This window comes from Opisthocomus hoazin, chromosome 12, assembly GCF_030867145.1.
Source record: "Opisthocomus hoazin isolate bOpiHoa1 chromosome 12, bOpiHoa1.hap1, whole genome shotgun sequence".
Lineage (NCBI taxonomy): Eukaryota > Metazoa > Chordata > Aves > Opisthocomiformes > Opisthocomidae > Opisthocomus > Opisthocomus hoazin.
Window position 1 is genome coordinate 15,574,107 of NC_134425.1, and position 26,593 is coordinate 15,600,699.

Here is a 26,593-nt window from a genome sequence, read left to right on the forward strand (position 1 = left end):
TGTCTGCCCTCAATTACGGAGGTTGCAAGAGATGGCGAACCCACCAGTCCCCTCGGGAGTCTGTCCGTCGGCTCGGGCACGTGCAGAGGGAGGGGTGGGATCTGAACGTGCTCTGGCCACAGCCTCCAACTCAGAGCGTGTGCAAAGCTGGCCCATAAGTAATAATCTAAATGCTGATCTTGTGAAGATCTCTTCTGGCACTTGTCAGCTGTCCTGCTGAAGGGTTATCATTTTCTCCTTGAGCACAGAAGGCTGCCCATCTGTTGTAAGATGCACCCAGATGGGTGTCTGAATGCAAGGTGTTGGCTATGGCCTTGTGCCTCTGACTAAAAGGTGTTAAAATGAGCTGACCTCTTTGGCTAGGAGCTTACTCAGGGTATTGTATAGCTGGCTGGTATAGACAAATCTTTCATCTGCCTAGGGCACCCTGTTATTTGGTAGGTGTTAGCCACAAATGGTAAGGGGTACAAGATGCTACTGCTTGGGCTGGTTTGCCAGATGGATGCCAACACCTGAAGTTGAGAGTGGAGCAAATACTGCAACTGATGGGATGAGTGAGCTCACACAATTCTTTTGAGTAGCAGAGAGAGATTTTTAGTGCATTTCCTAGATGAGCCCTGCAAAGAAAGGGAGTCTGCTGCAATGTCTCAGGACTTTTCTTGTGTAGAAGTGGCCTGGGAAATTCTTGGCTCTGTCTGGGATATCTGACGGGATTTAGCAAGCCTTGTCCAAGCCTGTTGTAGCAACGTGACACCTGGAACGCAGAGATCCCTGGCTGGAACGTGGCAACTGGTGCTGTGGCCAGACTGTTGGTGCCCAAGCCAGGGCAGCCACACAGTCTGGTGGTGGGAGTGAAGAGGGGCATGGCTCTGCCCGGGGGGGTCTTGGGGAGGCCTATGCAGCTAATGCTGGGCGGTGAAACCACGGCTGCCGCATGCTCATGCTCCTCCAGTGTGAGTCTGTTGCTGAGAAGGGTGTTTTAAATTACCCAAAGCTTTGCATCACACCAAGTACAGCTTCGTTAATTAATTGCATGGTTAGATCTATGCCAATGATATTTTAAAAAATCTGTGCTTAGACAGCTATTTCAGATTAAGGACTTAATCCCTTGATTAAACTAAACCAAAATAAGATGTTCTCCAGCTGTAGGATGGGGTGTTATACACAGCTCTTCTCATATGCTTGCAGGCCCTTGTTTAAGCTGGAAGATGTCTGTTTAAGGACAGAGCTTTGGTCTCTTCTCTCAGATGCTCTTTACACACCTGTATCATCCCCCTGATCTGTCGCTAATAGAAAGTAACAGAGCAAGTGCTCATTCGTTGCTCTGGATAAGGCCTACCTTCTGCTCTGTTCATTGAGAGCTCAGTTATGAGTGGGACATGTCCCTACGAGGAAAGGCTTATCTCCGTTTCCCAGTTCTGCTCCTCTCTGGCTATGAGAGGACTTTCTTGGGTTGTGGGTTAGCGTTTCATCCCCAGTTTGGCCTCTCTAATCTGTTCAGCAGTTGTCAGCAGCTTTTCTGATGTTTTGGGTGTTGTGTGGACAAAGAAGAAAGCCACAGGCTTTGCACCAGAGAACCTGGACTATGAAAACCTAAAAGAAGGGGTTGAGAGGAGTAATGTGAATGTAGAGCTCTGGTGGGAGGAGGTGCTGGGTGCTGCACTGCTGTTTCTGAATGCACGCGATGCTGTTTTCCTTGGGGAGCAGTGTTTGGCCAGGCTGGCTCCCCAGCCAGGTCTGGAGGTGGTCGAACAGCAGAGAGCTTGCTGTGCAAGCCCCTGCATGCCTCCAGCCTCCCGTGGGGGCACGGAGGTGTGAGGGGCTGGGGAAGGCCCCGCTTTGCCAGGTGCACAGGCTTTCTTCCCCAAAGGACTGCATCGGGATCTGTCTCTGGTGAGGATGAATATTTGGGTTTGGGTACTGTAAGAGCAGGTTTGCTTCTTGTGTTGCTGTATCAGACCCATGTAAACGTCCTGCTGGGCTGCAGGGCTCTTGGGCAGGGGAGCAGACCCAGGTGCTGGCCATGTTGCCGTATGCTGCCACCTGAAGCATGGTACAGAGCCAGGGATGTACCTGTACCATGTTGCCTCTGCTATTCTCTGCCTTTCGCTGCAGCATTAGGACAGCATTGGTATTGCTGTGCACTCGCTCCAGAGCTCGAGGCTCACAGGAGGTCGTGCTTCGCTTCCAAAGCAATCTGGGATGTCCCCCTTGAGTGAAAACAAACCAGCCCTGGGCTGGCGGGGTGATCGCCCAGCTGTGGGTCTGCCGTTCCCTGGCTGAGCATGCCCAGACCTACAGCATGCGCAGAAGCGGGACCTCAGAGCTGAAAAGCAAATACATCATTTTTCCCTTTGTTTAATTAAATGAGAGATCATGAGTTAATAGCTTCCAAGCGCTTGTTTTCCTGCAGCGCCTGGAATGATAATCCCGCGTGCTGCGCAGTAGGAGCTGCTTTGGCTGCCGCAGCCGCGTCAACCCAGAGAAGGGCCGGGGGAACAGCAAGGCATCTGGAAACCATTCTCCAAGCTCCGTCTGCGGAGCACCACTCCCTGCAAGGCTGTGGGAGCTGGCTTATCCACGGGCTGCCGAGCCGTCCTGCCTGTCCCGGTGTCAGGGGAGCCGAGCCGGGCTGCAGCCGTGCCTGGTGCAAGGGATCCCATGGTGGCACGCAGAAGGCAGCTCGCTTGTGGAGGTGGAGCCCGTGAGCAAAGCTGGCCTGGGTGAGGCTGCAAACACTTTTCTTCCAAAGTGGAACTGGGTGCTGTGCTTTTCTCCCCGAGAAGCCTGAAACAATAGCCCAAAGAGCAGGTAGAGCCGTTCCTGGTTATCTCACAGGAAGGTGGTGTAATTACAGCGGTGTGAATGCCTACCTCTGTAGCTGCACCGCTTAATCACGCATTATTTTAGCGAAAACACCCAGAGGCAGGCAGGGTGCCGAAGGCAGGCGCCCTCCTCCCAGCCTCCCCCGAGCCTCGGAGCGAGCAGCAGCGGGGGGAGCTGGCACTTGCTCTGGGAAGATTTTTCTCCCTTGAACTCATTGCCGCTGTGATTAGAGCGGCTCAGGAAATGGGGCTGGGAGGGTTCTCCTCCCTGCAGTAACGGGGTGGGAAATCTCAAATTTTGTCAGAAAAACAAGCCTTGCTTTTAGCCAAAAAAACTTTTTGAACGGAGAAATGTCTCATTTTTAAAGGCAAAGCGGCCTGGCTTTCAGCTTTGTGTTGGAAAGTGGAAAGGCTTTGTGGAAAGCCCAGAGGTCTGTTTTTACTGGAAATGAGGTTTCTCACGTCAGCTGAGAGCCGAGCGGCCCCAGCCAAGCGCCGCAGCACGGCAGCCTTTGCTGGCAGAGGCACCAGCTATAACCCGGCCCGGCTCAGCGCCTGCTGCATGCGCCTCTTCCCTGAGCCCCAAAGCTGGCTGGGGGCCACGGGCAGGCACGGCGCTGCTCGGAGCTCTGCCTTTTTCCAGTTTCACTGTTATTTCTGCTTTCCAGTTCTGGGGTGTGGGAGGGTCGGGTTGTCTCTCCTCCCCTCACCTTTGCATACTCTGGTCTCCCCTGTCCTGCCTTCGCACTGTCTGTCGGTGCCTGGGCAAGATGGGAGAAAACGGGTGCATGCAGGACGTGGTCAGGCTCCAGGCAGCCAGCAGAAGGAGGGCGAAGCTGTGGGAGCCGCTGGCGAGGCCTCGCTGCCCTGCGGGAGCAGAGACGCTCGGTGACTCAGAGCGGGGCGTACCATGGGCACTGCTCGCTGTGCTCGCAGCCTCTTGGGCTCTGCTCCACCGCCCGGCTATGCTCATCGATCTGCCAAGCCACAGCAAGCGCTGGGTTTAAATGGGGTAGGTTGGGATATTGCAAAGATTTCATTCTTTGGCTGCTCGGAAAGGGGATCTAGGTTTCTCAGGGCAGAGCTGCAGATCCTTTAGCTAAACTCCTGCTGCAAGATGAATCCTCAGCATGTTACATGGGCCAGTCTCTAGCCCGCTAGAAAGGAGCGTTGTCTGCCATAAGTCATGGGTTTGTCCAACAGTCTGGTCTTGCCATACTGATGGCTTTTAGGAGTCTTCAGACAGCATCTGGGCTGTCAGCAGGGGGGATCTGTGCCTCTTTGTCTTCTCCTTGACCAAGACTCGGTGTTTTGTAGGCAAAATGCTTGAATAAGACACTGACTTCTTAGCAAGGTGCTTGGGTGAGTTGCAGGGAAAATGTTGCCAAGATTTTGTGGGCCCCAGTGGGTCATTGCAGCCTTTCCCTGCACTGACTTCTGTTGTGCCAAGCCACTTGGGTTGCTGTCGCAGGTGCTTGCTGGGAGAGCGCAGGTATTCTGATGCTGCATAGGGTGTGTAGCCCTGGGGATCTTCTCTATGCTCTCTGGGCAGGCTGACTTCTTGCTTTCCAAATTTGTAGGAGGCTCTCCAGGGTTCAGACCTAGTTGGTGAGCAGCAGGTCCCACAGAGGAAGAAGTTGAGTCAGAAAGAAATGTAGCATGTCAGGAGTTCCCAGTGGCTGGAGCTGCTATGCAGATCTCTCCATGCACACAAAGGTAGGCAGAAAATTCAGCTGGGGTACCTAGAAAAGCCCAAGAAGCTCCTGGTTACTCCAGATGCGTCTTGGCAGGCTCCTTTCCCATCCTGCAGTGGCTGCTTGCACCAGGAGAGGTAGATGTGTTCCCTGAGCAGGGTCATAACTGATCCTGGGCTTCTCTTCCTGCTGCCTGCATGTTAGTCCTGGCTTGAGGCTTCTGCCGTGGTACTCGTAACCTCAGCCCTCCCTGGCTCCTGGTTCTGGTGGCAGTTTGCGATGGGGAGAGGGGCTCTTAGGGCTAAGCAGCAGAGCTTTGCCACAGCAGTCTTTATCTCTCTGTTTCACAGCATCCGTGGCCCCTATATCGCAGGACACCCCCTACCTCCTCTTCATTTCTGCCCCCATTCAGACCCAAGCCCTCTGCCAGCTGTGAAGCCTTCCTGGGCTCTCCCGGCTCCCCTGCCCTCCTGGGTGGGACCACACTGCATTGTCCCCATCACAGGGCTCTGCCCAGAGCCCAGCCTGACCCCACGTGCCGCTTTCCTCTTCCCTTGCTGGGCTCCAGCCCCTGTGCCAGCAGCCAGCTCCCAGCCGAGGAGCAGTGAAAGCTGGTATGGCCGGACATGACCTTAACCTGGGCTTTATTTAGCACCTTGATTTATGGAGGAGTTATTTTAAAAGTGTGTTTCTTTTTTGGGAGGTGTGGTGAGTGTGTGGTGGAGTGGTGGCAGTGAGCTGGAGTTCATAGTCCTCCGGTGCTATTGACAAAGAAGCGTTTGAGTCCCAGGACACATGTTGCTTGGGGAGATGCTCTCTGACTTGGTTGGAAAGCGTTCCTGTTTGCCTTTGTGCTGGGTGGCTGGAAAGGAGCAAGTGTCCCGGACCCTTCCAGTGAGGGGGATGTGGCAATACTGGTGGAGGCAGGGAAGCCCGAGAGAGGCATTCTTTGGGGGAGGCTGCTTTCTCCAGGAGGCTTCTGTTCTGGGCTCTGCCAGCTCTTGGGGCCGCTGTAGGCTGGCTGCGTGGGCAGTCATGGTCTGGAGTGGAAGTGTGCTGGGGCAGGAGTGCCCTCTCCTTGGATCCTTGCTGATTCTCCTCCTCTGTGGGCACTGTCCCGTCATCCGGAGTGGCAGAGGTTTCTCCTCATGCCTGCTGGGTGTTGCATGGCCAGCTTGAGAGAAGGGATGTGGTTTGTAAGTAGGATGGGCTCTAGGCTTCAGGTTTATCAGCCTCTGGAGCACAGGATGCTGTCCCCTTCTCTTGCTCTCTCAAGCTGGTTCATATGAGTTCCCCAAAGCATGGTTCCTCCGCACGTGTGGCACAGGCATGGGCCGCAGACTGGATGTGTGCAGCTGGCTGTCTGCGCTCTGGCATTAAACGGCAGGACCACGCAGGCTCTTGCAGCCCTTGCTGAGGCCCTTTCCTTGGGCCTCTCTGCAATTTGAGAAGTTAATTAGTACAAATAAGCAGCCCTATCCCTAGGATTGTGAGTCCACCATTGGAGGCGAATCTGCTGCTGTTGCAGGCTCCAAGCTCTGCCGTGTTTCACCCTCCGTGTTTCAAGGCGGCTTCTGAGCCCTTGAGGCTCTGCCATGCTTTGCCCAGACAGAACCCATCCTTGGGAGACCACCATGGGGAGGTGGGAGCACTGAGAAGCGCTGTTGCCTCCATGTTCATCTACAGCACATGGAGGCTGCGCCCATCCTTGTTCTGTAGCTGCCCAAAGATGCTGGTGCTACAATTGCGTGCAGCGTGATGGGATGTATGAATTTGGTTCCATGTTGAGGGCTTTTCATGTGGAATTAGCAGAGATTGGCGAAAACATCTTTCTGCCAGATGGTAGGGATTGAAACCTTCTCTCTGTCCCTCCAAAGCCTTGCACAGCTATCATGGCTTCATGGTGTAGTCTAGCCAGAGAGACATAAAGCCTGTGCTAAGGAGTACGTTGTTAGCACTGAACTCTGCAATGGCTACAGGCTATGGTTATTCTGTATTTTACTAAAGGAAGGATAATACACGGCTTGGTTTATTTTTACCATATAAAGGATTTTTGATTCAGTGCCAATGTTAATAATTGTCTTGTGAAGGCTTTGCTAAGGCAGCAGGAATGGTGTGAGAACCTTAGAGCGATGCACTGACTCATGTGCAAATATTTTGACTTCTTTTTGTTTGCAATAGTAAACTTCACCAATTTCACTTGGGGGGAGATTGATATCTGAAAGAACTTTGCTCAAGCAGGGGAAGAGGTATGAGGCAGAAGGCAGCACAGAACTACACACCCCCCCACACCCCAGCTGGTTTTGACTGAGATTTTGAACCTGTGGGAGGTCAGATGGAAATTGTTTGCAAACGCTCCCATCATTAATGCTCCTATGAGGGTGCCCAAGCCCTTGGCTGGGGTCCCTGCGGTGGCTGGTGCCAGGCGGGAGAGCGTCTGTGTCCAGGCCGGCTTTGTCTGACGAGGGCACGGACGCTTGCTGGGAGAGGTTGGTGTGGAGAGAGGTTACCGGAGCTGCGCTCGCCTTCAGCTGCCTGAGCTTGGCCTCTCTCTGTCATGTCACAAGAGCATGGGAGAGGAATCGCGTAATGTTTACTGTGTTATGTCAATGTTTAACAATGTTATTAATATGCCTAACTGTGAGAGGCTTCAGGCTGGGCTTGGTACGCATTTCCCTATCCTACATCTCCCTCCATGCCTTTTTTAGCAGGCCCAGGATACCCTGTAAAGGGAATGTTTCTTATTTAGGCTGTCTTCTTGGGTCTGTACAACTCATCCTCTGGTTCCTGTCAGTCTGCTTTCTCTTCTTCCATTTCCTGAATGCTGCTGAGTTCTGCCCTCGCACCCTGCGTGGTGGTGGTCTTGACCGGAACTGAGCAGAGGGTGGAGGCTGTCAGCTCTCGGTGGTTTTCTCTTGACGTCTGCCATCTCTAGTGGAAGACTTTCTCTGGTGACCCGTTCCTGCAGAAAGAAGTGCCTGGGAACTTCCAGGCTTTCCAGTTCAATTAATGGAATAAAAGTCAGGGTTTTAAGTTGTTCTTTTGCCCGTGGAAAGAAGCTTCTTGAAAACAGCCTTTTCCTCCCATTTAGGATTAGGGCTAAATGCTAGGTCCTGGCATTCCACACTTGGAAGTGTGCACATAAGTCTCCTGCTTTTTGAGTCCTTGGGTTAAGAATATGAAAAAATAGCTCCTTAACCTCTGTTTATCTGGTTGCATTGACCTTGAGGGGTATTGCAGGAGGCAGCTGGTCTCTGAGTTGCAAACACTTGAGGAGCCTGATGCCATTTAGCCTTGCTTGTTGCTGACACCAGGAGAAACAACAGGAAGAGTGATGAAGCAGTGCTGTGCCACGTCCAGTGTGTGGTTTGCCTGTCACCTGCATTCTGCCAGCTCGGTGGAGGTACTGCCAGGGTGTCCTCATCTCTCCTGCTCAATCCGACAGGCTGTTCTACAGGAAGGCTTTACAACAGAGCACGGAGTTTATACTGTGCTTAAAACACCCAACCCTCTAAAGGAGGGATTTGAAGATCGCTGAGCAGGATAGCTGTGAGTGATGGGATGGCTTGTGTGAGGAGCATCCTCTCTTCTCTGGCTGCAGGTTGATTTAGGCTTCCTCTGAGACTGTTGCATTTTCTCAAGCCAGTGGAGATATGCGGAGCGGTGAACGTGTGCTCCCTTGGAGTGGAAGAAGCGAAATGGTTTGCCTCTTCCTGATCCCTTCATGCTCCTGTTCCCCGGTGGCAGCGTAAGCTGTCGTGGCACTGCTTTGTTTAACTTCCTCTCCCAGTCTTGCTGTGGGACTGAGGTGTGTTTTCAGGCATGTCCATGCAGCTGTTCCTGTTCTGCAGGAGGCTGTAGGGCTTCTGGGCCAGCCGCTGAATTGTCTCTAGTGAAGGGAGGTGAATTTAGATCAGATGAGGATCTGGCCAGACACCTGAGTAAACCTTCTGTTGGTTTTGTAGCAAAACTCACTCCCACTGGCTCTAAGTTAGCCAGAGGGGTCCCTCCCTTCTAAAATAGAAGGGAAAGGAGGGATCCTGATCCTCTCTGCAGATGTGCACAGATTTTTTTTTTAATTACTTTTTGGCAAGCTCTCTTGATTTACACCCATGCAATAGATCAGAATTTGGCCTCCAGCACTGGAACTGGCGCTGACACCACGGGCAGGCTCTGGCTGGCACGCTCTACTGAATGAAGGTGGAAGGAGGGAAGCCATTGCCTCCGATCCCTGGGCAGGAGACAGCTATCCTACATATCGAAGCATGTGCTCCAGCACCAATGGCCACCCTGCTCGCACACAGTCTGCAGAGCCTGCTGTGAGGCATCTCTCACTACGGAAAATTCCTGGCTCCCAGAGTGAGCCTTTCATAAGAGGCAAACAACTCTGAATAATGAGGAATTGCGCTGGTGAGCGGCTTTCCCTGGTACCGAACAGCCCCGGCAGCTTATCCTGCATGGGGACTTCTGAGCACGGCGGGCTGAGGAGCTTCAGCACAACTTTTGCCACCGAAACTCCCCTTAGCCTCCTGAGGAGCGTAACGCTGGGCTTTAATGTACCCAAGGGCTGGCCGGCACCTCCAGCCCCGGGTGTCCGAAACGTGGGGCCCGCGGATCCATGCACCCCATGACACGCTCACACGCACTCACGTGCTGCGGTAATGCTTTAATAGCAGCCCCACCCAGCGCAGTCAGGAGAGGGACTTGCTGTGTAAGCAAAAGCTGGGCAATCGCGCCGCTGTGCACAGCGCTCTGTGAGCACTCCGCTCGCGTTTTGGGAGAGGTATTTTTTTTGTTGTGTTTTGTTTACCTAGAATTGCAGTTGCCAAAAGAAACTGGAAAGGACAGCCCTTTGCTCATTTGATCCTTTCTCCTCCTGCGTTTGGAGGTGGCTGCGCTCCTGGGTGTAGGGCTCGTCGGGGCACCGGGGTGTATCGTGCCGTGGTACCGCTAACGCTTTCTCTCTTGGCAGGACTCGGAGTCGCTGGACGGTTGCATTCAGAGTACGTTATCAGCACTCTACCCTCCATTTGAGGCTACCGCAGCCACAGTTCTGTGCCAAGTTTTTGATGTGGTGGAGAAGACGTACCGTGGGGATGGACTGCGCTACCTCATAGACTTCCTGATTCCAGCCAAGCACATCCTGCAGTGCATTCAGCAGGATGCCTGTGTGAGTACATCATGCTCTCTAAGGGCTGCGAAGGCTTTCTTGGAGAGCTTTCTTTCTGCTCCCGTATGTAAAACGGCCGGCGAAAAGTGCTTGCGTGCATACGGCAGCCTAGGTGGGAGGGCAGGCAGACAATTAGGAAACAGTTGAGAAATTGTTACTGAAGCTTAACCGTGCGGAGATCAGATGTGGAGCGGTGCCCTCGCCTTCCGTAACCAGGAACCCTGAACAGAAGGCTTAAGGGGTTCAGAGGAAGGGGTTTTGTCGAAGCATTTGCTGGATATGGCTGCCTCGGGTGGCTGCTAACCCCAGCCATTCCCTCGCCCTGTGGATGAAGCTGTCGGGCTCCCACCGCTGTCAGGAGGACATGCAGGGTGAAATGCTGCCAGTCAGTGTTTTTTCCCAGAACTCCAGCTCCCCTTTGATGGTTGCTGGAGCAGTCGCAAGGCTCAGTAGCCCCGAGGAGTCACGTTACGTTTGCTGCCAGAACGAGTCCACGATTAACGCGCTTTACTGTTGGGAGTCTGAAATGTTAGAAACGGTGAGTCAAGTGCCTCCATCACAAGCTTGACTCAAAGTTTGCAAGATGGAAAAAAAAAAAAAACCTCCAACTAACCCCAACAACCTAAAACTAGGGTTTGTTCTAGGCTTCTTGTTTCTAAACCTAGAGGGTGTGTGCGGCAAGGCTTTCAACAGAAGCACTTGTGGTGGAGGGCCAGGGACTTCTGGGAGGAGGAAAAATGTTAAATAGAAGCTGGAATACTCAGTTACTTGTTCTTCTCGAGGGACTGAAACGCTGGGGGGAAACACCTGTTGCATGCGATGGCTCCACATAACGACTCCTGGGAGCCGGTCACCTCGATGGTGTTTCCGGGGCAGTGCTTGTCCTGCAGCGCTGTCGCCAGCCTCCAGCTTGGTGCCAGCCGTGTGAGTGAGCCCAGGAAGATCCGAGGTTGTGCATAAGGGTTTGGGGGAGCTGCTTTCTCTCACCCTGAACGCTCCATTAGGAATTATCCCATCTGTTTATCTAGCTGCAGTTTCGAACGCGATGGTGCATAGCGTGATTTTTTTTCCCCTTTTAAAGAAACAAAAGGCTTTTAGTTTGTGCGAACCGGTAATTGCTGCAAGACGCTTCACGGCTTTCTCCAAACCGCCTCCCTCACCGGAGGAGGCAAGGCAGCAATTTCCTCGCTCCCTGAGATGGCGGCAGCTGCCAAGCGCCCGGCGATGCCCGGGGCAGGTGAGGTGGTGGAGGGGAGGGAAGGAAAGCTGCCAGGCTTGTGAGTGGAGCCCGGCTTGCAAGCGGAGCTTGGCGCGACCCTCTGCCCCCTGCGGCTCCTGGGGAGCTGGGCCCAAAGTGCTGCTCTCGCAGCGGGGGAGGTGTTTGGGGTGACCTGCAGGAAGGGTGCCAGAGAGGGGGTCTGCTGGGCAGTGAGGGGGGCTGCGCCCTCCCGGGCGGCCGGGCTGGGCTGGTGGGGCCACGCACCCACCAGGGCCCATGGCTGCCCTCAGGCCTGGGCCCCTCTGGGACAGGGGTGTGGTGAGAGGGAGGGCCTTGCGCTGCCTGGCAGCCAATGGGAGGGCAGTTGAAACTGTGGCAGCCAATAGGAGCATGGGGCTGCCTTGATGGGCACAGCGGCCTTGGTTGAGCTGAGGGCTGTTGGAGCAGGAGGTGCTGAGGCGGTGGGCCCTGAGGCGGGAGAGGTGTGAGGGTGGTGGGCCTGGGGGGGCCCTGAGGCGGGAGAGGTGTGAGGGTGGTGGGCCCGGGGTGGGGGGGCCCTGAGGCGGGAGAGGTGTGAGGGCGGTGGGCCCGGGGTGGGGGGGCCCTGAGGCGGGAGAGGTGTGAGGGCGGTGGGCCTGGGGTGGCCTGGAGCACAGGCCCAGGTGAGATGGAGGCAGGAGGTCTGGTGGTGGCTGAGGTGTCCTGCTGGAGGGGGATAGCAGTGCAGTAGGGCTGTCCTACACATGCAACACTGTGTGGGGAGGTGGTGCAGGGCCTGGAGCCACCGTCCTGTCACAGGCCTGGGAATGATGGAGGGCTCGGGGCCTGCCTGGCGCTCCCTGGCCTGCCCAGGAGCCACAAGCTGCAGGGCGGCCAGGCAGTCATCTCCAGTGAGGGGCTCCATAGGGTTCAGCATTAGGTATCAGGGGCTTTTGCTGAAGTGTAAAATGTCTGGGAGAGTCGGTAGCAGAAGCAGAGCGCAGGCACAGGCCTCTGAAAGAGCGCAGCTGGACGCCCTGAGTCTTTCCTCCTTGCTTTTGACACTTTCTGGCCTTGACTCATGATTTTGTGCTTTCAGAGTGGCAGTACAGGGAGATCAAGGGATGCTCTGAGTACCTTGTACTGTGTTTAGAGGTGGGCCCAGGCTATTGCATATCTCTTTTTGAAGTCTGTCTGAGTTTTTATTGCTGAAGGTTATTTCTTTTCAGTAGTTGTGCTCTCCTCTTCCCCAAACCTCCACTGTGTGCCCCTTCTTTTGTCTTCACTGGCTGAAATCACAGGACTGTTTCTTGTTACTTTGTTCTTTAAAAGTTTGGTCTGCTTTTTGGAGAGTCTAAACAAAAGCAATGTTTCGTCCTTAGTTTCTAGTTCAGCTCGTCCATGTGAACTTTTCCGAAGGGGGGGGGGGGGGGGGGAGTAATTCCTGTCTCAATGGTTGCTGTAGGAAATCTTGAGAGAACTAAACCTTTTTCTCAGGCTCTGCAGTGACAAAAATGTAAGTGGGTTCATGAAGTGTTGGACAAGGTCATAGGCATCATGTACACATTAAAATCAATAGCCTGTATGTGATCCCCCAGGGCTGGAGAGGGGTGTGTGGAGAGTTGTGCCGAAGGGTCTGTCTTTGCTCAGCACAGAGAAAGAAACCAGATTTTGCCCCTGGCCTTAGGATGGATGTCCTCAGCTAAATGGACTGTTGGTCTGTTCTAGCCCTGCCATCCCTGTAGCTCTAGGAGCTACCAGCTTTGTCGTTGGTGCCCAGCTCTTTCCTCAGAGGCAGCTTTATTCTTGGCTGCAACCACTGCGTGTAGAGTCTGTTCCTGGCACTCCTCTGACGAGCCTGAGTTGGCTCGGTAGTGATTGGAGACGAAAAAAGCAAATACTTGAGCCTCAAAGTGAACTATTTAAACAACTGAAATAAGCCTCTTCATGTAATCTTCCCTTTGAAGGTGCTTTTTGGAGCAGGAGCAACATGAGGATGCTCCACTTCTAAAGTTCTAAAACTGAGATGTTTAGGCTATTGGAGGACTTACATTCCTCCTTGGAGTCTAGCTCTTGCTGCAGTTTAAACTGTGACTTTAGGTTTTCTTCAGGAACTTCAATGCATTCTGCATTTTGGTTTCGGTCACTTTATTGCTGAGTTTTCTTCTGCCTGTCAGTTAGTAGGCAGACAGGTCTTCTAAGCGGTGAGGTTGGGTTTTGGATTTCTTATTGTATGAATGGCCCCCACGTAGGTTACTCTACACCCAGGTTTTAACAGAAACTCTGTGTCAGGTAGGTGCAGATGGAATTTAGCTTTATGTTTATGCTACTGCTGATCATGCCTCTCACTTTTAGTCATGAAAATCATTTGTAGTCATTTGGGAACTGATCTTTTTTGGTGTTTTGTGTTTGTTTGTTTTTTTTTTTTTGTCTGCCTCTTCTTTCCTCCCAAAGGCCCTTGGTACAGATGGCCTTAATGTACCTACCAGGACATATTCTGCTGGCGGAAGAAGGGTTGATGTGGCCTGGTGTAGGGTGCAGTTGTATAGTCTGTCCTGGAAAATAGCACGTTATTTTGTACACAAAGTTTTAAACAAAAAAACTTGGCCTGGGCACTTACTGTAAGAGATGCAAGCTGTATTGACTGAGGTGCAAGTCTTAAGCTTGATAGAAAAGTGAGTGAAGTATGTATGCCTGAGACATACTGAAGCCAGTAGCAACTTCTGCAAACTATGCTGGAAGAGGAGGTCTTGGTTTGCTGAATTCAGCCATGCTGTGCAAGAAAGGGAATAGTTGGTGTAGAGGCATCTGTGCCTTAAAGATCAGAAAGCATGAGAATGTAAGACTGCAAAGCTTAGCTCCCCGTGCCACTAAGGGAAGTACAGGCAACTATATATTAGTTTTTAGGCCTGTTTAATTCAGAATTATTAAAGAAAGAAAGTGAGGGGGCAGTAGCTCTGCATTCAAGATTAGAATATAAAGGTAATATTAATATCCTTCAAACAAATGACGATTAAAGTGAGATTCAGCTTAGTAGCGATACAGCAGTAAGGCAGTTGCACTGAGTGAACAGAAATAAAACTGCTGTGACTGAAATCGGTATGGAATCAATTGTGTCGAAGGGACTGGCTGGTCTCCATCCTGGAATGTGGAAGAAGTTACCATGTAATGCTGAATGTCTGATAACAGGGATTTTTATTCAATCTGTTAAATCAGGGCTAGTAATGAAAAACAGAGAACCAGCTGAGCATACAATAACATGCACTGAGCAAGAACTGAATTAACTGACCCATTAAACACTGGATAATGTTTTTTCGTGTGGTTTGCTCCATGGCAGGTAGTGTAAGACTAGCCTTTTTCATAAACCAGCTCTCTAGAGAGAAAAGTTTCATTGTCTAATCTCTTCTGTAAAGGATTTACTATGGAGTCATATGGGAAATTAATTACTGTGTCAAAGGGATGGAGGCTTATGCAAGTATTGCAAGATGTTTGGTGATGAGGGTGTTTGTACTGCAGTGAAAGTGGAGACAGGAGTCGTGAGACATTAATGCTCATCCAGGACCTTGGTGTAAAAAGTAAGAGTATGCAGCTCACAGATATTTGTGATGAAACCAGTCTGGGAGACATGAGCAGTAACCTAAAGGAGGAGGAGGGTGATAAAGGTATTACACAAGATGAGCTCTAAAACTTTGTACTGAAGTTTTTATAACAGTGGACTCGGAGGGCAAGCATGTGCCTCCACAAAGGAAAGGGCAGAATTTCTGTTGTGAACAGGGGTTCATCAGTATGGAAAGAAAAACTGGCAGGTGACTGGGTTACTGTAGGGGCATGACTGGAAGACAAGTCTGATCTTAGCTTTAAGAGATGCTTCTAGCACAGTTGGGAATTGTTGATGCTATTATATGCAGTGTTTTGCAATGCTTTGCACAATGAAAAAGTGGAACAAAGAAATGTGGGGTTTTTCTTTTTTTTTAAAAAAAAAGGCATCACCAAGGAGGTGCTTCAGGCAGGCCTAAGAGATGATCAAGGGAGACGTGCTAAGGTGATGTGACATGGCTTAATAATTTTAAGCAATGGGAAGGCATCCAGAGAATAAGCTCTGGGGTTGAGGAGGAGTAATTATTGAATCTGAAAGATGATTTGGGCTTTCAAACCTCTGAGCAACTCTGCATCAGGTGCAGTGAGGATAAACTTGGCTGGGCTGAAGGTAGAGGTTGATGAACAGAGGAAAGAAACTACTTGATGCCGTTACCTATTGTTTCAAGGTGTGTGAGGATCTAGGAGGTTCCTTCCAGTCTTGTGGTTTCTCTGCTATATGGCACAATATTTGAATTAAAGTATTTTTTTTCTTTCATCTGTCTGGCCTGCAGAAGACAGCATTTTTAGAAATTGCTGTCTCTGTCAAGGCTTCCATGTGACCATGTAAAAGAAACAAGATAAAATGCCTGAAGTCTAATGCTGCCAATACTAAAGCCTTTGGGCTTCCAGATGATGGCTTTCTAATTTAAGTATTGCATCTGGTACAGGTGAATCCTATCTAAACATTTGTCATGACAGTGAAAGATGAAATTTATCATATAACTGATGGCTTATGTCATGGCTCAATTGACATCTTACTTTACCCAAACAGAATCAAGTTCAAAGCAGTGATTTTATTTTTTGAAGTTGTGATAAAGCTGTAAATAATTGCGTCAAGTCAGTTCAGCCAAACTTCCATTCTTTTACTTGGTTGGGATTTGTCTGAGACTTGTGCTGAGTGTTGCTACGTTTTGGGAATGAGGAGATCCCTGGTATGCTAAGTGTAGTTCTCCCACCAGCAAGCTGCGAGGGCCTGCTGCCTTTGTGGTTCTGCTATTCTGTTCTCATTTGCTGCCTCCTTTCTCCTGCTTTGTCTTTGCAGTATCTCCTTCTGTTCACCGGTAGGTTGCAGCTATCCCTTGCTGCTGCATCCCATGTAACTTGTCTCCATCTGTCTTGCATAGGCTCTTGATAGCACCAGATGACCTGGCTCCATGCTCTTCAGTTTAGCTTAACCAAAATTAGGTGGAACATGCTGCATACTCCAGCATAGCACATTAGGGAATAAAAAACAAGTGCTCAGACAGACCTTGGTATTTTATTCTGCCTTCCCTCATCAGCAAAGTTTTTCATTACCTCCCTTCCAGCAGACCTCAATCTAAAGACCCAGCACTGCTTCACCAGAGAAAAGACATTTTGCAGTGCCAGGCTGACTAGCAGCATCCTGGGCAATGAGGTTTCTGCATCTACAGCCGCCTTCTGGCAGGTTGGTATTGAGTGTACCTGGTACAACCTAGAGCTCACAGCAGATGCTCTGGAAATGATGCGTATTGTTTGCCACCTTCTCTGTTAAGGCTGTGGAAGGTCTTTAGTTGAGGACAGTGGGTTTTGTCTGTGCATTGGAAGCAGACTGCTGTCTGCCTGCGTTTCTCTAATCGCACTTGGTTAGGGATGCTGTAAGGTCTAAATTTTCACTTTCTTAGTTAGTCCAGTTGGTCCTAACGAGTCAGAAATGAGGTACAGACAGAGTCTCCTGGCTTGAGCACTGGGAGGTGAGAAGTCCCGATTTCTCTACGCTGCTGTTCTGCAGCTTAGACCTCGGCCTGTCTGTGTGGACCCAGCTTTAAGACAGGGCTGAGACTTCTGGCAGGTGGTTGGGTTGTATTCAGATTCTGAGAGGCTGATGATATGTGTTGGTAGCTTTTTCTTGTTTCTGCTTGTTAAAGAGGACCTCAGTATGGAAAACTCCCCTGTGCTAATAACCAAAGACCCTAAATGCAATTGTTCTATTGCTACAGCTGTGAAAGAGAAGCATTGATCTCTCTTGTCCAAAGCTTGAGCCGAGATCTGTTCCCAACGCTAAAAAACACTTTCTCTTTTCTCCATAGGTTCAGTACTGTGGCCTGCTGTTTCGCCATGAGGGCTGGCCCCTGTGTATTCACGAGAAGATTGTAGTCCAGCTGGCTTCCATTGACTGGCGAATCTTGAAGCCTGGTGACTTCTACCTGCAGGTGGTCCCATATCTGAAGAAGTCTCCACGAATTGTACTGAAATGTTTGGCAAAAGACAAGCATAATGTAGAGGAAGTCGTGATTCCAGAAGTTTCCTATACCTCTATTTTTACTCTGGAATGGTTGAGTACTTTCAATGGAGAGCGGATGGGTATAGCACTGGAAAATTGTTTACTAACCACTGATGATAAGATATTTCGTGTCCCCTGGGATAAAGTGGTTAATCCTGAATTTATAAATAAGCCAAAAATAATTGAACACAATATCATCTCTCCAGAAATAACAGAGGAACGTTCAGTTTTGTGCCTCCCCATGGACCATGCTGAATGCAGTTCACCAAACCTAGGATCTCAGTATCTACAGGAACAAAGTCCAAATGGAGACAACCTGGTCATTAGCAGCGAAGCTCTTGTCAATGGTGTCTGTACAAGTCCTGTACCTCAAGAAAACTTGAAAAGTGACCTTGAAGGGGAGTACATTGAGCTGACAGAAGTTTCACTGCCCAGGTTTGGGCCGCAAACAGGCTCTTTAACCCAATCACTAGCTTTAAATTATCTAACTCAGCCCAGAACACGAGTGAATGCGTCTAAAGGCAAGCACAGGTTTATTGTCATTCAGGACAGTACCTACTCCAAGAACTTAATTCAGTCAGCACTTATGCAGAAGGAGCACTGTCAAATGGACACTCTGAGGACTTCTACAGAAGTTCTCAATAATGTAATCCCATTGGAAAGCAACAAAATGATGGCACATGGAGAACTGTCTCCAGAAGGCCAGCTGTTATCAAGTGGTCCTGGAAACATGGGGAATAGCTTTCCTGTAGCTCAGTCTCCTGCCTGCAGTGCAGAAGATTCATCTGCAGAGCTGGAGACCCGCAGCGAACACTCAATCGATTGGCGATATGCACTGTGCAGCTACAGCGATGCGTGTGCTGGAGATGGTGTCAGCTGCAAAGCACAAATGCCTGGTGCTCCTGGAAACCTGGAAGGAGAAAGTGATGGTCCTAGCAGAAATCCTGGTGCTGAACCATCAAAGCAGAGCCCAGAAACAATTGTAGATGCTGCTGCTGCTTCTGTGAAAGAGAAGGTGATAATGAGAGGACATGGAGAACCACTGACCGAGGATCAAAATGAGGTGACACAGATGGATCCTTCTCCTGTGTCTGTCCTGGGACCTTTGGGACCTCATAGCACACTGAAGGAAGGTTCTGATGTTTCTTGCCAGAGTGTAGGTGAAAGTGTTGTGCCAGTCCAGGCTGCTACATTGCTTATCGTGCCTGAGAGTTCGGATGTTGGTGTGGGGAGAGGCTCTCGTTCAGAGAACATAGCAGATGTAGGAGCAGTCAGCGCTTGCTGTAGCGATCAGGAAACAAGTCTTAGTTCTCCATCAAATCCCCCAGAACAGAACCAAGGAGAAGTAGATGAATTCAAGCTAGGAAGAAGGGACAGCCCAGAGGAAGTCAAACAGATTGAACAGATATCGACTATAAATGAGAATCAGACTAATCATAGTCACTGTTCTGTCAAAGCTCCTGCAGATGGACTCTTGTCAGATGGTGAAGAGCAAGAGGTCTCTGCCTGTCAGCATAAGAAAGCTGAAGAAGCCATACTACTCCAAACTGCTCAGTCAGCAGAGGGTGATCAGCTGGCAGAGCAATTAAAGAACAGTGACTCTTTGATGGGCCCTGATGTCCAAGCAGAAGGCTCAAGTCAATTCAGAACCCAGAGGTCTGGAGAGAGGTGTGAGGAACCACAAAGACGGGCAGAAAACCAGGGCTGTGAAAGTGAAGAGAGCTCTGTGCTGAACCCAGTGTGTGTTGCAGTACAGGACTTGCAGGGAGGGGAGGAGAACCAAGGAAGTTTTTCATATGGGGAAAGGTCAAAGACTATAGCCTTAAAACTGGAATCCATTGAAGAGGAACTGGAGGTTGGCCCACTGTCCTCAGGACCCACTGAGGGGCATACAGAGCCCACCACTCTGCACTCCCATCAAGAGGCAGCTGCTGGGGTGTCATCTCCTGAAGGTACAGCAATTGGATGTTTGTGTGTTTAGCAGCTGTTTGATAACATGGATCGAAAGCAAAGTCCTTAAGAGGTACTACTGACAAGTACGTTCACGGGGAGGCTTTGGGATAATAGGACAAACTACAGGAAAGTGATTAAGTTGTCCTTTTTGTGGCTTGAAATTAGCTTTCTCTTCACAGATGGGTTTATTGTAGGTATTTTGCTTAGTAGTTCTTTTCAAATTCACATCAGAACAGAGTTCCAGTGTAAGAGACTTTTAATTTCAGGTAATCTGATTGCCAGTGACCTCCTCTCGTTACATTCATCATGTGCAAATTATGGATGTGTGCAATAGGAATGCGTGAGAAGAGAATGTATAACTGTAGAAGTCTTTCATAGTTGAAAATTTGCTTTAGGAAGATAGTTGTGGTAAGAGGAAGCAGCGGTGGATGCCACAGTAAAATACTAGCTGTGTAACATGACCTGAAGATCGACAAATGTTTGTGGTGATAACTGATTTAAGAAGCAAACTGCAGAGTTAAGGGATTCCCCCCTCTTCCCTCACTTACCCTCCGGCACGCTTTCTTCAGCTTGGTATTTTTCAAGTAGAGGCCGTTTAACTGGAGTGAGAGAGCATAGAAATTAAGCATCTAATTTCAACTCGGACAATACGTTCAAGCAGGTATTGCGCAGACTTCTTGATGCCTGGGTTCCTGTGCTGGAGCTGTGCTCCTTTGGGAGGAATTGAGCAGGCAGTCCAGGTGTCTCTGCCTTTTGCACCAGACTGTAGGCAGGCAGTGTGTAACCGCGTGGACACAATGCTGGCTTTGCCTAGCTCTGCTGAGTCTGGAAAGCTGTAGCTAGATATAGAGATTGCATCGAGGAGCGTGTGTGTGGCGGGGGCGGGTGAAACGTGCCGTTCCAGTTCAACAGCTCTCATTCCCTGAGACCCCTGGCTAGGAAAATTACCCAGATTGAAACATTAGAATGAGGACTCTTGAGAGGGTCAGAGGTGCAGACCCGCACTGCTAGAGCATGTCTGAGCATGTGGAGGAACAATTCAAGAGCTGGTGGTCTTGGGATGGGCTGCCAGTGTGATGCTTGTACTGGTCCTGAATTGCGTGGATAAGAGCCTACATCCCCACTGCAGCACTACTCCATCTGACTGCAAACAAACCTACTTTCTCAAGTGTCTGAAAGTCACATTTTACCTGATGCCTTAGCGTGACCTCCTAATGGACCTAAGGTGTCCGCTGATTAAAATGAAATGTCATTAGCACCTGCACCAAAATATTTTAATTCTATAATTAGGCAGGCCCATGGTTGCCAGGCATTTCTGATACTTTTGGAGTGACAAGCATTTCTTTTCTGTGAAATGGAGGGGTCAGCTCACAAGTTTCTGTTTCTGAAGTGTATATGTGTCTAAGCATCTACCACCATGAGCAAAAAAAATTAGAGGTCACCTTCTGGGTATCTGTAGCTCTTGGGGGATGTATGCCAGTAAATAACCACGCCATGGGTATCCATTCCCCTGACCAAGCTGAACCTGTCTTGACTTCGTGTCCTAGACTTTCTTCATGTCTAGACTTTCTAGACCTCAGAAAGCCTAGGCTGTGTCGAGTGCTGGGTGTATGCTTTCCTCATGGCTCCAGTGGCTGCTTAGTCGGTGTTCTCATCTCTTCTGTCTGAAATTAGCCAGATCTAGGTCGTGAATGAGAAGTGTGATGTTTGCGCTGCTCCACAGGATGAGTTTTGTCCACTGTGGGTTTCAGCAATGATGGACCCATCTGGGGTACGTGTGGAGTTTGGTTTCCATGAAGGAAAAGTTAAATGTTTCTGGGGATTTGGCTGAAATAAGTGACATATTCATGGCCCAATTCTGATGATGTTAAACTTTAGCATTGCGGTTAAACAAACAAAACCCCCCAAAAGCCTGCCATCTCAGAGTTTGTAAAGCAAAAGAAACAACCTAAATCACCAGAACCCCCACCCCAACCCAATGAACTGTACTTTAAGGCATAGGGCAGCTCAGATATCTGCTAATGCCCAGAGTATTTCTTAAACACTACAGCTGGAACTGTAATAAACTTAATCCATTTGATTACATTTGATTGCTTTGAGATACAAACAAGCCATCCCCTTATCTAGCCCCATTAAACCCTCAGAGGTACAATAATAACATAATTCAGAGATAAAATTACAAAGTGAAGCAAATGTCCTACTCACAGCCCTACTAATGGACTTTTCCAGCCGGTCAGTCTGTAGGTGAGTTAAATTCTCTGTAACTGTCTTTTGGTGGGGTATTTTTTGCTACTATGATTGGAAACTGCAGGTATCTTGCTAAACTATAAATAACAGCAGAGCTTAAGCTTTACTGGGCCAACGCAGATCTGCAGTTCACACCTCAATAGCAGTGGGCAGATGCACGATTTGCTGTCTGTGAGGTGAAGGAGCTTGCTTGTTCCGGCAGAACAATATACACATTTAGAACTGGGGCATCTGAGTTTGCTGTATCTGCAGATGTTTTCCTTGTCCCTTAACTCTCTCCCCTTCCTCCCACTCCCAGTTACAAACTGAGCTTATTTTCTGCTCAAATATGATCTAACTTAGAAAGATTTTGAGTCAAATGTGAGCTGTTTTGAGTTGGTGGCTTAAAATTTACACTGGTTCCATTCACAGAAAATGACAGCTGTTTTTTCCTAATGACTAACTTTGAGTGAAAGTGAATTTTGAAATTTTGCAGCTCTGGAAAGAATTCCTCTATTTTGGGGGTGGAAAATATCTTGATATTCAAGAAACTAGCTGAAAAACCACATAGGGCATATTCAGCAGCACCTGTTAGGGCGTTCCATTCCTGGTCCCTGTTACTACATGATGTTAGCATAGATGATACTGGTGCTGGGGCAGTTTGCAGGAAAAATGCTAATGTCTCTTTGAAATGCACACAAGCAAATCCTTCTCTACCACTTCCTTAACCTCGGGGAAAGGTGGAACCTGCAAACATGGCAAATTCAGATGTCCCAATTCTCAATTTGCTTTTTGATGTAACCCTCCGCATTCTACAATTTCCGCTTTAGTAAGTGCCTCCACCCCAGACTGCAAATAACAAACAGTGTTCTTGGGCCTGTTCGGAGAGAGGTGGGGTCTGCAGATCTGAACTGAGCCCGAGAAGCTTAGGTAAGAGGTTTGTTTGGGCAAGATGTACGTAGTTTGGAGGCTGCACAAGTCCAGTGAGGTTTCCCTGGGGACTGATAAGCCCCAGCACCAGGACCATGTCTGGTGGGCTGAGCAAAATGCTTCTTTCTTCTAGCTTGCAGGAGATGCTACCTCATTCCTAAAAGATATCCAAGGGATGGCGGCCACGTACATTTATGTCTTTCTCTTACCCTGGTATGGTACCTTCTATATAGCTATGTGTCCTTTCTTGTCTTCTGTATGTGCCACCTTTTGGTCCTCTTCACAGGCTTTCTTCATTCTCCTTCAGAAGATGATTCTATGTTCTGCTAGAAAGTCTGTCAGCCCTTAATGTGAAACATTTGGGGCACAACTTAATGACTCTCTGCTCGTTAAGATACCCCATCTATGGGAGATCAGTGCCCCTCCAAAACGCTGCTTCAGGGAGATCTAGCAGCTTTGCCTAGAGCGAATGACCTCTTGCGTCACTGGAAAGTTGAGGCTGAGGTAGTACTAGGAACAGAACTGAACTCTGATGCATCCCAGAACTGTGCAGAGCCCTGAAGCCATTGCACCAGCTTACGTGGTCAAATGCAGCAGCTGCTAAGCTGGGTGCCAGGGATGCTCCCTCAAGAGGGGTGTTACCAAAGAGTAATGAGCAGCTACTCCATCACGGCCTTGATGATGCGGAGCCCTGGAGCCCCTCCTAGTTTTCCCCCTAATGTCAGATAATTTTGCGCAGTGAGCCATGCTGCTCAGGGCACTTCTTTTGCCCACTTTAGCAATTTTGAAAGCAGTTTGGGCTGAGCCTCAACCTGTAAATCTCCTTCACTGCTATAACTTGTATTGAAAGCCACTTCAAGGACTGCTTTGTTCCTGGTCCTGCTCTTTAATGAAGTATTGGAGTCTGTTAGTAAATAAACTGAGTCAATTGTCAGCATTGTTGATGCAGCAGGAAGGTAGGATGGTTGAAGTCAATTTTAAATAGCAATTAAAACGTTTGACTTCATAGCAAGCAAATAAATACTCCACACTCTTTATTTTCTGAAAGAGATGTTGATTTTTTTTTTCTTGGTAGATTTTGAAGTATCAGGATTTGCAGCAAAGTATAGCATTTTCTCTAGTAGATCTTTCTGCCAAACAGTGGAATATCCTAGCTGTGTACTTAGGATGCTAAAGATGTATCATTGAAGACATTGCTGGCTTCCAGTTCTTACAACGTTGGGAAATGGGGAGTAATACTTCTTACACAGTAGGTAGATTTCAGTTTTTTTTCTTCTCTCCAGCTACTTTTACATGAAAATTGAAACTTGATAAAACTAGTATTAGTTTCCATGTAGTAGTTAAGATACTTAATTTTAGAATTAAAAATTCTGATACTTTGTACTTGAGAGCTGGGCTGTCAGGCAAAGGAAGCATTTTCTCCAGTTATCAAACAGAGCTGATTGGTGTAATCATCCTGTTCTTTCGGGTTTTAAAGTAGGTTTCTGACTTTCACATTAACTGTTAATTAAAAAAAATCTGGATGAGCAGAACAAGGTCTCTTTGGCTAATTTCCAGCTGATTTGTCAGTGTCAAGTTGGCTTCATATTTTCAGGAACTAATCTGAAAGTGGTGTTGGGGGAGTAATTCTGCTCTGGCGGAGCAGCTCTCCCTGTCAAAATCTGGTTTATCACTTCAGCATGCTCAAGCTGCTGGAGCTTAGCCAGCGCCTCACATGGTGCCAGACTTTCAGGCTGTGAGCAGACGTGTCCTGCTTGATACGTTACCTTTAAAAAGGACTTTGACTACAGCAGTCTTGGTCTGAATTGAGGTTTTGTAACTTGGAAACTTCACAATAAATTGGTTTGGTTTTTTATAATTGCAGTAGTATTAACATTATAACCAGTTTTGGAACATGTATGCTACTGGCACGAGGACTGGAGGAGCTTGCAGAGTGCTGGGCCTGGGGGTGCATCACTCCCCAGTCTGAGACTTACCTGGGACCTTTTGGGTGGAGCTCTGCTCGAGCTTCTGACTGCTGCTTGTCTTACAGGGATGGTGTCAGAAGGGGCAGAGATGAGAAAAGAAGCAACTGGCACAGATGTGTTGAAACTTGTGAGTAAAGTCAGTGCCCTGGAGGAAACCTCAACAGCTATTACTCCCCCGACATCCTCAGCTTCTGCGAGTGCCTGGGGTGGTCGGTCTGCACGCACCATAGTCAAGGATGTGAACGCAGAAGTGCTCAGGAGCGGAGTTGCCTGCCTGCCTGGTGAGTAGCTGACCCAGAACGTGTCTGGGAAGTGGGGTTTGTAGGAGGGCAAGGGAGATGAGCCTCTGTTAGCAGTGCTGCAGACTGCTGCCACTTCCATTTCTTCCACTCCAAACCTCTCCAGAAGCAACACTTCTTGAATCCTCTAAAGTTTCTGGATGGGAAGGACAGGAAGTAGAACTTCCCTCTCATGCAGCTAATGTTAACTTGCTCTAGGAGTCTCAAAATGTTAACTAAGTGCGTGTGAGTCAGAAATGCCAAATCTGTGGGCTCATCCCAGTAGTTCAGAAAGAAGAGAGTGAGGGTGCAGCTAATGATGGGCCGGTGGGCCTGACATCAGACCTGGTCGAAACAACGGGGACTTGATTCACTTCGTAGATAATTAAAGGATAGGAGTTTCGAAGATGCTATTTGATGGTGCTCTTGTAAAACCAGTTTTATTCTTGGTAATTAGAAGTTTGGTTGATTAAATGTAGCTGGCTAGATATAATAAATTTTTGGAAAACATTTGATTTCATGACACATAGTGTTGAAAGGAGTATCCCAGTGAAGTGTGGATGAACAACATGTGGGATGAACGATAGCATAGCTAAACAGCAGATGACAAAACTAGCTATCAAGGGAGGACTTCCCAGAATTGCGAGATCAGTTGTAGGTCAAACATTCAGTGTTTGCATCTGATGTGGCAGCAAGTATCAAATTGCTGCAGATAAAACTTCTGCAGGGGAGGAATATTGACAGAGTGGTAAACAAAGCTGAGGCTGTTGGACAGAGCAGCCAGGATCGCTTGGTGTGCAGGGCCCCCACTAGAGGTCTTTGCGTTTAACCAAATATGAAGTAAAACAGAGGCAGCAAGATCTACCTCTCCAGTGCGAAACAGCTGTTTGGCAGCATCTGTGTAGGCCGCCCCTGTGGGCTTGCTTCCTTCCACAACCAGTGAGAGGGTTGTCCAGTGAGGGGCAGGAAGATACCTGCATTCGATCAGCTCAGGAGCAGCATACGAGTTGAAAATTGGCCAGAGTGGTCAGGTGGACCTGTGCAGTGTGGAGAAACTGGAAAGGAGAGCAGAAAGGCAGCTCAGTGCTGGGGCTGCAAGACCAATTTTGACCTCAGATTTGTAAAGGAAAGGAGATGACTAGCCAGATTAAGAAAGTGATTTTTACCTCTGTATACTCGTTGGTGATGCCTCTCAAATAGTTTGGACTATTCTGATGCCTTCATTCTAAAAGGAAATGGTGAATGTTGGAGGTGGTGCAGAAAAGGGTGACAGCCCTTTCTTGTAACTGAATTGGATGTCTTCTGCAAGAGACTGGAAAGTTGTTTGTCTCATAAGATGCTTGAGAATGGGGTGAAAACACTTTTGTGGAGGAAAGGGAAATAAGACTTTTCCAGTCTTCTGGAAAAAGGTGAAATGAGAAATGGAAGGCAGGGCTGAGTTGTGGTACATTCAAACATGTAACTTTGCATTGATAGGTTAACTGCTCAGAACAAATTCAGAGGAGAATTTCTAATCTTCTGATCGGCTGATCAGGTTGGATGTTTTAGGGTGTGTACAACACACAAAAAATCACAGGGTTCAGGAGAGGGGTCTCTAAGAGAAGCTCATAGTCCATGCTGTTGTAGAAGCCTGACTATGCAATGTAGTGCTCTAGTTGTTTCCTTTGTCACAGATTCCTGTCATAATGTACAACAGTTGAACGAGGCAAATGCATTTAAATACGGGATGAAGAGATGTGCCCTTGAAATGCACTGAAGAGACGAGGTTTGGGTTTGATACCACTTCCAAGGGCCTTTTTGTTTAAGGGAGGAATTATGTTTTCTGGAGAAGCAGTATCGGATTTGACTGACATCTCTTCTCTCACGTGTCTCCTTTTGGATACAAGTGGGCAATCCCCACATCTGAGGGAATGTGCTCACCACTCTGTTAAATGCTTTGTTAGACATTGGTAGTGATATAATAATGCTATTAGAAAGGATAACTTTTATGATGAATAGTGAATACGAGCTAATTAATAAACTAGTAGCTGATGGAGTTAGGAAGAGATTTCCCCTTTCAGAAGGGTTTCATTCCTGCATTCTGCTCTTGAATCATCTGGTTATGCTACTGCTGGAGACCTAGCCCTGGTGGCTGTGGTTGCTTTTTTGACCTGGTCAGGCAATTCCCAGGCTCCTATATGGAAGTTCAAGGTTTAATAAAGTTCTGGTGGTGTCCAGCCTCCCTGAGGGACAAAAGATGTTGCTTCAGATTA

General features: G+C 48.8%; 1 protein-coding gene across 4 annotated transcripts in view; it reads left to right on the forward strand.

Moving 5' to 3' along the window:
* PLEKHG4 (pleckstrin homology and RhoGEF domain containing G4) overlaps positions 1-26,593 on the forward strand; it is a 90,794-nt gene that overhangs the window by 5,612 nt on the left and 58,589 nt on the right. For all 4 annotated transcript variants that reach the window (XM_075433633.1, XM_075433630.1, XM_075433631.1 and 1 more), the window contains exons 2-4: positions 9,492-9,689; positions 16,794-18,939; positions 24,129-24,344. In XM_075433633.1, coding sequence (XP_075289748.1) covers positions 9,492-9,689; positions 16,794-18,939; positions 24,129-24,344 — 2,560 coding nt within the window. The remainder of the gene's footprint in view (positions 1-9,491; positions 9,690-16,793; positions 18,940-24,128; positions 24,345-26,593) is intronic.